Raw genomic sequence first — 11,723 nt, forward strand, 5'->3', positions numbered from 1 at the left:
TGTCCCTGTCAAATAAATTAATAAAATAAAATAAATAAAATAATGGAGGAATTTCAAACAGGAATGTGGGTGTGCTATTTTGTGCAGTTGAGAAAAAAAGTGCTGTCTGTTGAAGAGAAAGCTCCATTTTGAGTATAATTTGTTTTTTGAAATCTTTATCCATCTATTACATGCACTGACAACTAGACCACAGATTGGACAAAGAAAAGAAAAAAGGACAATAGGGTCTCTTAAACTTTAAAGTTAAGTTTTGACCTTTGCCTTAAAGGATTGGAAAAGCGATTCAAGGATTTGTCTTCCCACACCTTGCCAGATAGGATGTCCAGGCCATCTCCCAGGTTCTTGGAGTGCTCCTGCAGCTCCTGGATCTTGTTGGATATGCTGCTCTGGGCCGGGTGAGGCAGCGTGTTAGCAGAGGTGGAGAGGACCGCCAGGGGGTCTTCCCAGGCTTGGAGCAAGGAGCGAGCCAATGACAACAGGTCTGACTCCTGGAAGAAGAAGTCAAACAAATAGCAACAAGATGATACAAATAGCTGAAGGGTAAAGCATGGTTTATGCTTCTGCGGAGGCTTCACGCAGAGCTTTTTCCTTAGCCTACGTAGCAAATCTCTTTAAGAGCATAGCAGAGTCTGCGTATGTATGTGTGGGGAGTGTGATGTAGAGCAAGTGAGAGGGTGACTGGTTTAGATTTGGAGCAAGTACTATTTCTGGAGGCGTAGATGGAGAAACAAAGTGTCTCCCCTGTGCTCTCTGACCACGGTGGGAAATCTGTAACAGGATAAGTTAACCCTCTGCTTGATTTCATGATGTTTATGGCAAAGGAGAACCTGGAAATAAGTAGTGGGAAGTGACTCTACCAAACATGGGCAAGTGGACCAATCACAGTCGTAGTTTTTGAAAGGTGCACATCAGGCTATGACGTATACCTATGTATGTACCCACAGTGTTGATTTAATGCAGAAGCATATGTTGGCTAATAAGGCTCTTGTTGGAAAACTACCACAGTACCTTCCAGAACTTCTGTTAATCAGAGGGATATTATCAGACTCGCTCTGCTGACAGGCTTTTTCTTCATGTTACACAAGCTCGCTCTGAACTTGAAAAACTGTTTTTAACTTTGGCGCACCTGACTCCTGAAACCAACTACAGCATTTCCTTCCTGTACTAAATAAATAATCTGCTAAGATTTCTTTTATACTGTATGTCAATATGCTTACTGACCTTTTCCTCTGAATTCTGACTTTAAACTTAGAACAAAAATACAATTTTCACGTGGCCCTAATCCTCTGCAATGCACGTTAGCAATTGAAAAAAAAAAGAAAGAAGACACATTTACTCACTGATACTTGAAGAGCCTGGTACTTGTCAATAGGTGTCTGCAGAGAGGCGGTGTGGCACATTGAGGGCCGGGGCATGATCACCCGGCCTATAGGAGGGAATTGAGAATCCTGGGAGGGGGGCAGAGGAAGATGATTATTATATATTTTGCCTCATGTATTTTATTCCCGCTGCACTGAATACATGAAAAAACTGGACTAGCATGCAAGTAAATGGGGGAATAATGCTACTAAGAATGAATGTGGCTATATGCTGAATAGGGCGTGGAGCGAGGCAAATTTTGTACTTTTTACTCCATTACAGTCATTTGACCGCTTTAGTTTGATCAGATTACATTAGATTCAACTTCATTATCACAAGTACAAAACAAAGAAGTGTAGTTAGTGTCTAAACGGAAGTGCTTAAGCAGGGATTAAACATAAATAGCATGTGCTACAGTATATACAGGTACACTGGTTGGTGAGTATGTGTGGGGTGTTGGTGGGCAGAGTTCAGCAGAAGGGCAGTTGTAGTTACTTTGGTGTTTGGACACAAAACACATGTAGATTATAAAATACAATGTTTCATTATAAATTAAACTACCCAACAATATCCAAGTACAGCTGAAATTATTAGAACATGTGCTGCCAACATACTGTAGAAACCAAGTTGCAACCCGGTCTCATGGCAGTGTGGTCACGTTATTTTGTTCTATTGATTCGTCCACAGGGACAGGATTTTCTCATTCATTTTGTGGTGGTCACCACAAAATGGGAACGTGACAATTTCACAAACTGCCATTAGACTGGGCTGCAGCAGCCTCCTTTGGGGGACAACGGCCGCCAGGACACGATCCACTGTCTCTGGGGGACGCAACAACCGGGAAATGGAACGCCACACGCTGACGGGAACGACATACGTGGGACGCGCTACAAAAACAGGAGGGTTGTGGTTAGGAAAAGAACAACAGGCAAAGGAACTGCAACATGTGGGACACAATGCCTGGTCTCCGGGGTGAAATCCCTGTGTTATTGGACCCAACCACCACCTCAACCAACCTCCTTCTGCGAATTTTCAATACTACTCGCTACCATAATCGTGTTGTTATCACGAAAGATGATTCCCATTAAAATACATTAGTTTATAAGTCATGCTCATCACCACGAAAAAAACGAGAAAAACGTGTCCCTGTACACGAATCAATAGATTAAATAATGTAACCATTTGCCATGAGACTGGGCTGAGTGTAGACATGCGCAGCAGGCCTGCCATGTGTGTGACCTACACACAGACTTTGAAGGCTGCTCAGATTTGACCACTTGTAGGTATCGCGTCTAGGATCGTCCTCAAACAGACATCCAGCCCCCGTCCACTTCCTGGTGTTGTCTTACACAGTGGTGGGATGTAACTAAGTACATTTACTCTATTACTGTATACTTTGGAGTCCTTGTTTTTGTACTTTGGTTTTTCCTTTAATGCCACTTTCTCCTTCTAGTCAATTACATTTCAGAGAGAAATATTGTACTTTTTTTACTCCACTACATTCACCTTACAGCTTTAGTTCCTTTGCAAATTACAAAACAGTTTTTTAAAAATACAATGTTTTATTAATAAATTAAACTATATAAAAGCCTACAAGTCCATCTGAAATGATTAGCCGATTAAACCCTTAGTTGATTGACAGAACGGTTTGGATCCTTTCTCGTTTCTAAAACGTGAGGATTTTCCTGCATTCAGCACTTTTACTTTTAATACTTTAAGTACATTTTCTTGATGATACCTACATACATTTACCTAAGTAACATTGTTAATGCTCGACTTACACTTGTAACTTAAACTTGTGGTGTTAGTACTTTTACTCAAGTAAAGGTATCTGAACAGTTACAACACACACACACAAACACACACACAGATACTGACCAGGTCATGGCTGAGGGTGGTACTGAGGGAGTGCAGTATGTCGGAGCGCTGAGAGGCTCGGTCCAGCAGGTCGTTGATGGCGACGGCCCGGCATGCTGCCACCATATACAGCACTGTGGAGCACGGATACAGAGACGTGGTGATTTTCAACTGTAAAGTCATCTGTGTTTGTAAGGCCAAATGTCACACACGGTCTCTTCAGCGGCTTTACAGGTCCACATCAGAAACAGCCCACACTGTGGGAACTGAAAGGGGTTGGCGCTATAAAGTTAAGTGTCAATTCTACTGTGGTTCAGCAACACTAAAACCCCTTTTACGTTAGGTTTAATTTAGTTTAGATTTTTTTCGTCATTTGTAACTTACAACATTCAACACACCGGTGATAAACAATGAATAGACATGATTTTGATTCCTTTTTTGCATAAAAAACATATACTAAAAAGAAAACAGGACAAAAAAAATGTGTACGCTGAATCTTAAAATTATTACACTTGTCCTTTTTAATGTAATGTTATTAAATATTAGGATTAGTTTAGCCTGTCCTAAATAGCTGTAACAGATTTGCATGACACTTCACTACAACCCATTCATTTTTTGTTTTCTAAAGAATTAATTTTGTTTGATTAAAAAGCATAATTACCAACTCTTTTAATAGTGACAATAACATTTTTCTATACTGCAATTTTTTTGTTTCTTAGCTGCCGATTCATGAAATTTTTCAGTAGAGTTTTTGCAGATTTCCTGCTGATTTTACACAAATTACTATTTTTTTTAATAAAACTCAAAATGTTAACACATCTCCACCCTAAACAGAATAATTATCTGCTAAATTCCGCAGATTTTAATTTTCAATTGCGAAAAAATAAATAATAATACAATGTGTATATTCCATTTGGGTCTGCTTATCAGCTTACATATATTCTATTCACCAATATAATATACTTTGCTTGTGATGATCTAATCTTGGCTGATATAAGAGTCGTGGTGATATATATATCTATATATATATATATATATATATACACACAGCACATATACACATCGTAATTCCTCAAATCATAATTCACATTGTAATTTCTCAAATAAAAGCCAGGGTCTTTATTTACCTGAACTGCAGAAGATAACAGGCTTGTATTTGAAGCAGGCTTTTATTAGAGGCAGGCTTGTTACTTGTTGCTTGTTGTTGTTGTTTTAAACAAACTGTTAGCGTTCCAGTGTACAGAGATCATTCAATTTTTGAGAAACATTGCAAAAACATGACCATATACAACAACAGCCAGAAGGGCGACAAAACAATTTGGGTCAGAAATAATTAACCATAATCACCATTTTGTCAGTTTGAACCCTGTAAATGTACCAGCCCAGTCTCATGGCAGTTTGTGAAATGCTCACGTTATTTAATCTATTGATTTGTGTACAGGTCACGTTAATGTCGTTGTTTTCGTGTGTTGATTACAAATTTTGAAAAAAATGTATTTCAATGGAAAGCCGAGTAGTATTGAAAAACCGAAAATCCGTGCAGGTGAGTTGGTCGGAGGGGTGGATGGGTCAAACAACACAGGACTTTCACTCCGGAGACCAGGGATCGCGTCTCGTGTGTTGCCGTTCCTTTCCTACTCTCTTCCTAACCACAACCCTCCTGTTGTTGTTGCGTGTCCTGCACGTGACGGTTCCTTTCCTTGTTCTTTTTTTCCCCAACCACAACTGTCCTGTTGTTGTCGCCTGCATGTGGTGTTTCATTTCCCCGTTGTCGCGTTCCCCAGAGCAGCCCAGTGTCATGGCAGTTCATGAAATGATCATGTTTGAAAATCGTGAACTTTACATAAAATAAACAACATTACATGACCTGTACACAAATGAATAAACCCAAATAACTTGACCATTTCACGTTCTGGCGTGAGACTGCATTGAAAAGTACCGGGTAATTATTTAAAATGCAGGTACTGCTAGTAGACAGGAAGAGCATAGAGTAGTTTAGTAAAGACACATTGCTGGTTTGCAGCACACCAGTATCTGTTTAACGTTACAGATGGTAGCTAGCTAGCTTTGTTTCTAGCTACAGGCTAACTTTTTGCTTCCCAAATCCAGCTAATTTAATTTAATTTTAATCTGTTTATTGATCCCCAATGGGGAAATTACAATTTATACTCTGTGTCCACACTTTGTTAGTTATCACACACAGTCCTGAACTACACACACACACACGCTCAGGATCTGTACATGCCCTAATGGAGAGATGTCAGAGTGAATGGGCTGCCAGCTGAACCAGCGCCTGGAGCAGTTGGGGGGGGGGGGGTACGTTGCCTTGCTCAAGAGCACCTGGCAGTGCCCAGGAGGCGAAGTCTCCAGCCATCAATCCACACTCCGTACTTTTTTGGTCCATACAGGGACTTGAACAAGTGACCTTCCGGTTCTCAACCCAACTCCCTACGGATTGAGCTACTGCCACCCAAGCTAGCTAGCTGTGCTCTGCTCTTGTTGACTAATCATATCAGCTCATCCTTCTGTTTCTTCGGATTCTTCTGGGGTCAATGTCAAAATGTCTTGGAGATTTTTCACCCAAGTTTTCCTCCAAATACTTTAAAACTCTTTTAGTTGTGTTGTTGAAACGTCTCTCACTAGCAACCAGTCCCATAATTCTCGGCCAGCACTAATCGAGACCCATGTTACATCCTAGCTGTCACTGCCCAATGTGAGTTGAGTGCAGATTTGAGTTGTGCATGCGTCACTTTGCGACAAGTAGCCTACAAGATGCTTACTGCTAACGAGAGACTTCTGTAATTCTTCAATGTAACGGCTGTTGCTTGACTCGCATTCTGAGCTAACGTTAGCAATCAAACAATCATAGATAGCTAAAACGTTTTGAAATTATTTCCTTCTTCTGTTATTGTTTGTAATGAGAAACGTTTATTATTTTATGGATTTCAAAATGGATTTTTGGTTCTTGGCCCCCTCCTCTTTATGCTTTACATACTCCCCCTTGGAAAGATCCTCCGCCGACTTGGCCTCCACTTCCACCACTATGACACTCAACTCAACCTCTCCTCAAAGACACAGTCTCCACCCACTCCACCCTTATAGCCTGCCTCACTGAGATTAAATCATGGATGCAAGAAAACTTTCTCCAACTCCACTTATTATTCCACCTATTTAGTATTATTCATCATTCCCATTCTCACATCTCACTTATTATTTTATTTATCATCATTCTCATTTCCTATTTCTGAACTGTTCATATGTTCATACTGTTCATACTGTTCATATTGTAATATAATAACATAATACAAAATGTATATATTAGTGTGTATGTTTTTGTTTTGGTTGTTTTGTATGGGTAAGCACAGTGTGAGTAACAATGCTCCAAAGACAAATATCTCGTATGTGTCCTCATACCTGGCGAATAAAGCTGATTCTGATTCAACTCAACTGCAATGAATCAGAGATTCTCATGATTGGCCCAAACTCCCCCACCCGACATGTCCAGACCTTTTCCCCCAAAATTGATGACTCAAACGTTGCCTTCTTCATCTGCATCCGCAACCTTGGAACCATCTTTGATCCCACCCTTTCCTTTGTCAACCTTGTCACCAAAAACCCTCTTCTTTCACCTTTGTAACATTGCGCGTATCCGCCCCTCTCTATTCACCACTGCAGCTAAAACAATCATCAGTGCCCTCATCACAACCAGACTGGACTACTGCAATAGCATTTTTTAAGAACTAGGCTACTTGACAAAATCACCAACAAACTCCAATACGTCCAGAACAGGGTGGGAAATTAGCCACAATGGCTGGTGGATGCCCAATTTTACCAGCCCCTTATATTTTTTACCAGGCACTTTTTCCGGAATTCAAATTTATAAAAGAAAGTACACTAGCATATTTTAAATTGCTTCAGTACATTATTTTGTATTATTAATACATATTTTATTAAAATAAGCAAGTAAAAACTGATGTGAAAAAAAATTAACGCCTTTATTGCCACACTCACAAGATGGGTCCCATCTTTGCCGGCTGTATGGCAGTGCACTTGATATGAGACTTAGATGACATGGTTTTTCATTGCCTCTTATTTACGGTTAATTGTTCCTCTAACAAACTAATTGTTTTCATTTTCTGAAGACAAGCAGGTTCAACAGTAAGTACAGTGCATGGACTGGTCGTCTGTAAGGTAGGCTATAGATTTTTGTCGATGGACGATATCATATCAACGTCCATTGTTGGCATCACAATGGAGAGCCACCATTGTAATGCCACGCACCCCACCCTGTCAGACACACGCTTATTGTAGTACATGGGAAATTGACAACTGCGTTGGTCTTAAACTAACAAAGAGACTTGCGTTGGGCTTTGCCCTGTGCTGCTCCTTAAGTTGAAGCTACTTCCCCCCCTTTACGTGCAACCTATTTGTAGTGGCAGTCTCTCGCTCTCACTCTCTCCCTGTCAGTACAGTAGCTCACTCGACTGGCCTAGTAACGTATCAGCATGTGGTACGGTCACGCTCTGCGCCTTAGCTTAGACACAGCGAGAGAAAAGGTGTTAACGTGGGACGCTATCACACTTTCCTTCATCGCACACAGTAGTATCCAAAGTAAGTTTGAAGACGATGCTATGTAGCTATTTTATGTGTGAGCTAATACTGCCCATCTATTCCTGTGCGCTGCCAGAGTTATGTTTCTGTTTATTGAAAAAAAAAAAAACGTAATAGATAGACAAAAAAAGATGTTCCAGGCTCATCTCACCTGTCATGAAGATTTTGCTTCCATTGGTTTTTCTGTGAGCCATCTTTCTACTTCTGCCTCCTTTTTGTTGACCCTTGCTTCTTTATCTCGCTGGTTCTGTTTCTTCCTCTTTCTCCCCTTTGCCTCCATTATATAGCTCCTTGGCTATATAACAGGTTTGGTTATGCAGCAGTGTTTGCTGATTGTTTGGTCCCGTTCATAATGAGAAACATAGGGAAGGAGACTTGAATGAATGCAACAGGATTGTGTGTGTGTGTGTGTGTGTGTGTGTGTGTGTGTGTGCGTACATGTGCTCGTGCGTATGTGTGTGTAAAGTTCCTCCCAGGTGTTAATTGGACAGATGAATAAATACACTGATGTTCACACCCTGCTTGGTGCTAACGCTATGTCTTAATTCATTACATCATCATTTGATGGTTAAATTACTGATGACCTATGAGTCCATAACTGAACTGATCTTTCCAACTTACCCCACTTGCTACCTGTATTCTCAAACCTGCAGCCAAACAATCCTTTTCCAAAATGCACCAAAAATAGTGAAAGTTTTTTTCCCCCTCCCGACATGCCAATATAAACAGAGATTATACATCTGTCATATTTCATTGCTATTTAATTGTTTCATATTAGCTTTTAAGGGAGACACTAAACTGTAAACTTTTGATGCAAATTGACAGCGAAAATCTCACAGTATTTCACTGTTTTAATGTAATACAAGACCATACAGTAAATGGCAATGCATTCTGGGAGAAAATAAAAATATTACAGTTCTACGTGCAAATTTTTTACAGGTATTTACTGATATTACCGATGCATCTTAAAATGTTTACCCTATTCACCTGCTAAATGTATGGAATTTTACAACAATCCTCCTTTACAATTCTAAAAACAAGTTTTTCTCAGAGCCAGAAATCTTCACTTCTTCAGTAGCACTTACATATTTGTGTTAATGTCAGTAACCAACTGGGGAAGTTTCATGGTGTAATTTATTAGTTATGTTTTCTTCCCTATTCACCTGAAGTGTCTCCCCTTAAAATGGGCAACCGATTGCTTTTAGCTTTCTCTTGAACCATTGTACCTTAAATTAACTCCCAGAAGGCCCGGAAAGAAGCCACTGTGTACTTCTGACTTACTGTGTACTTGAACTTCAGAGGAAAACATTATACTACTACATTTACAGGTGTGTTCAGAATGCTAACAGTGTGTTTAAAAAAGGGAATAATCCTAAAAATCCTTAGAATAGCATTTTTGTTACGATTAAAGAGGAGGACTCAAATGCTCGGCTAGGAAACAAGGATTTATTGGGAAGAAGGTGATCAGAAGGTGGGAAGGACGCAGGTACGGACAGGACGGGAGGCTGACGAAGAGACGCGGACTGGACTGGAGCCAAGAGGGAGGGACTGGCGCTAGGAACAGGGTTGAAGGCTGGATGTAGCGGGGCGCCGGAGGAGGAGGACCCGAAAAAAAGAAAAGAAAACAGACTACTCACGGCAAGCCGGGCCCCGATCGTGACAGCTTTTCATATCCATAATATCAGTACATTGGTTACACTGCACATTCAATTCCAAATCAAAACATGACCAAAATTGATCAAGTTTGTCTTTACCAGAAAGTGAAGAAAAAGGAATATTAGGCTGTTCAGAAACCTAGCAGTATTTACATTTTTTCTTTACAAACTCAAACACTTACTGTATGAACTGAAAAATGTCTCAGGGGTTTGCTTTACTTTGAAGCACCAATACTAAGTTGTGTGGCGACGCGAGGGCGGACAAAACGCAGACACCGACAACGCCACCCAGGGAATTTCCCCCTAGAGAATTAGTTTTACTCACTACTTGTAATTCTATCAGTATAATTTAAGGACACACAGGTCAGCTTACAAAAAAAGGTGTCAGAGACAAGGTGCAACTTTTTAAAAAGAACTACAGTTCATTGTTACCAAGAATCAGGTGAATTTAAAAACATTAAATTTACAGGAAACAGTCATACCAAAAGGAAAGGGAAAAATTATAATTGGGCTGAGGTTTAACAGTGGAGGGGGAGAAGGGAACGGGGAAGGTAAGGGATCCCAGGGAGGGTCAACACCACCACCTTCGGCGCTCAGCAAGAAAACAGGGAAAAAAAAGGGGCAAGAAAACAGGGAAACACACACAGCATTGGAGGTGTCCACTCAATCAAAAGAAATCTATCCAGGAGGTAACCATAAAACAAAGAACCAACACAAAAACTGAAACACAATATATCAATTAAAACAAAAGAAAGAAAACACTCAACAACTCCAAAACAATACTAATTATACTTATAATTAGAATAAGGAGAGAAAGAAAAAAAACTCAAATCTTTCAATGGAAAACTAGGCTTGATAAATGAAAATCCAAGAAATGTAAATGAAGCTTTTAACAGAACTGACAACAAACCAAATGAAAAGAAACAACTTAAACAAGTTATAATGGAGGGGGGGTGCTAACCTCCTCTGCTATAGGCATACATTTAAAACATGGGCTGGCTCACACATTGGTGGCCCAATTGCAAATTAAAAGACAGTTGTCACAGAAGTGATCAATGTTCAGGTTGTGCACTTTACTGTAGGCAAAACATCAGTCTCGGCCAAACTGTAGCTCCGTCAACTGTAGCTCCGTCAACAGTAGCTCCGTCAACAGTAGCTCCGTCAACAGTAGCTCCGTCAAAACAGCAGCTGGTGGTAGTAATGCTAGGCGGCTAATCTTGACTCTCCGGCAGCCTCAGCCTGGTTCCTAGTGATTAAGAATAAATCAGAATTTTCCCCAAATAGCTAACGAGGTAGACCGACCCATTTAGCCCACATACGTTCAAGCAGAGGATGATCTAACCCAGAAGGAAGAAGCTGTGTGCATGTAACCCACACAGACAGCTATTGCGTTACTTGTTTCTCTTTTCCCTCGGCAAGGTGAAGGAATAGGACCCACCAGCCAAAGATCTACAAACGTTGATACACAATAAGTCAACAGCAGCGGATAACAGAAACAGATAAAGTGCAGAGACAGCCAAACCGGCAACAACTCATGAAGTGAGCGACCTGGAAGTGTAGGGCACTTCTGTCACCAACAAGCAAGAAGCAGTGGGAGGTCAAAAGAGCGCTGGTAGTTACGAGCAAAACTCACACGGCTACAGTCGCATAACCATTATTTCTGAGAACTGCTTCACATCTGTGTCGCATGGAGTCGACCAACTTCAGGCACCTGTGAACAGGTTTTCCAGCCCAGGGCGATTGAACTACATTCCACAATTCCTCTGCATTACTGGGTTCTGCCTCAGAAACCGCATTTCTGATGTCACCCCACAAGTGTTCTATGGGACTGAGGTTCGGGGATTGGGCTGGCCACTCCATAACATCAATCTGGTTCCTCTGGAACCAAGACTTTGCTTGCTTACTGGTGTGTTTTGGGTCATTGTCTTGTTGAAAGCCTCATTTCAAAGGCCTTTCTCTCCAGCATAAGGCAACATGACGTTTTCAAGTATTTTGATGTATTGAAACTGATCCATGATCCCTGGTATGTGATAAATAGGCCCAACACCACAGTAGGAGAAACATCCCCATAACATGATGTCTGCACCACCATGCTTTACTGTCTTCAGTGTACTATGGCTTGAATTCATTGCACCGGGGTCGTCTGACAAACTGTCAGTGGCCCCTAGACCCAAAAAGAACAATTTAGCTCTCCTCAGTCCACAGAATGTTGCACCATTTCTCCTTTGGCCAGTCAATGTG

General features: G+C 40.8%; 1 protein-coding gene and 1 long non-coding RNA gene across 2 annotated transcripts in view; both read right to left on the reverse strand.

The window, feature by feature from the left end:
- Positions 1-8,079, reverse strand: part of prl (prolactin) — a 9,068-nt gene extending 989 nt beyond the window's left edge. The window contains exons 1-4 of the mRNA XM_032536961.1: positions 7,979-8,079; positions 3,238-3,350; positions 1,341-1,448; positions 306-488 (exon numbers count right to left, since the gene is read on the reverse strand). Coding sequence (XP_032392852.1) covers positions 306-488; positions 1,341-1,448; positions 3,238-3,350; positions 7,979-8,021 — 447 coding nt within the window. The 5' untranslated portion in view covers positions 8,022-8,079. The remainder of the gene's footprint in view (positions 1-305; positions 489-1,340; positions 1,449-3,237; positions 3,351-7,978) is intronic.
- Positions 8,080-9,666: 1,587 nt separating this feature from the next.
- Positions 9,667-11,723, reverse strand: part of LOC116703446 (uncharacterized) — a 13,677-nt gene continuing 11,620 nt past the window's right edge. The window contains exon 3 of the long non-coding RNA XR_004335439.1: positions 9,667-9,700. This is a non-coding gene — a long non-coding RNA (uncharacterized LOC116703446). The remainder of the gene's footprint in view (positions 9,701-11,723) is intronic.

This window comes from Etheostoma spectabile, chromosome 15 (genome assembly GCF_008692095.1).
Source record: "Etheostoma spectabile isolate EspeVRDwgs_2016 chromosome 15, UIUC_Espe_1.0, whole genome shotgun sequence".
In the NCBI taxonomy this organism is placed as follows: domain Eukaryota; kingdom Metazoa; phylum Chordata; class Actinopteri; order Perciformes; family Percidae; genus Etheostoma; species Etheostoma spectabile.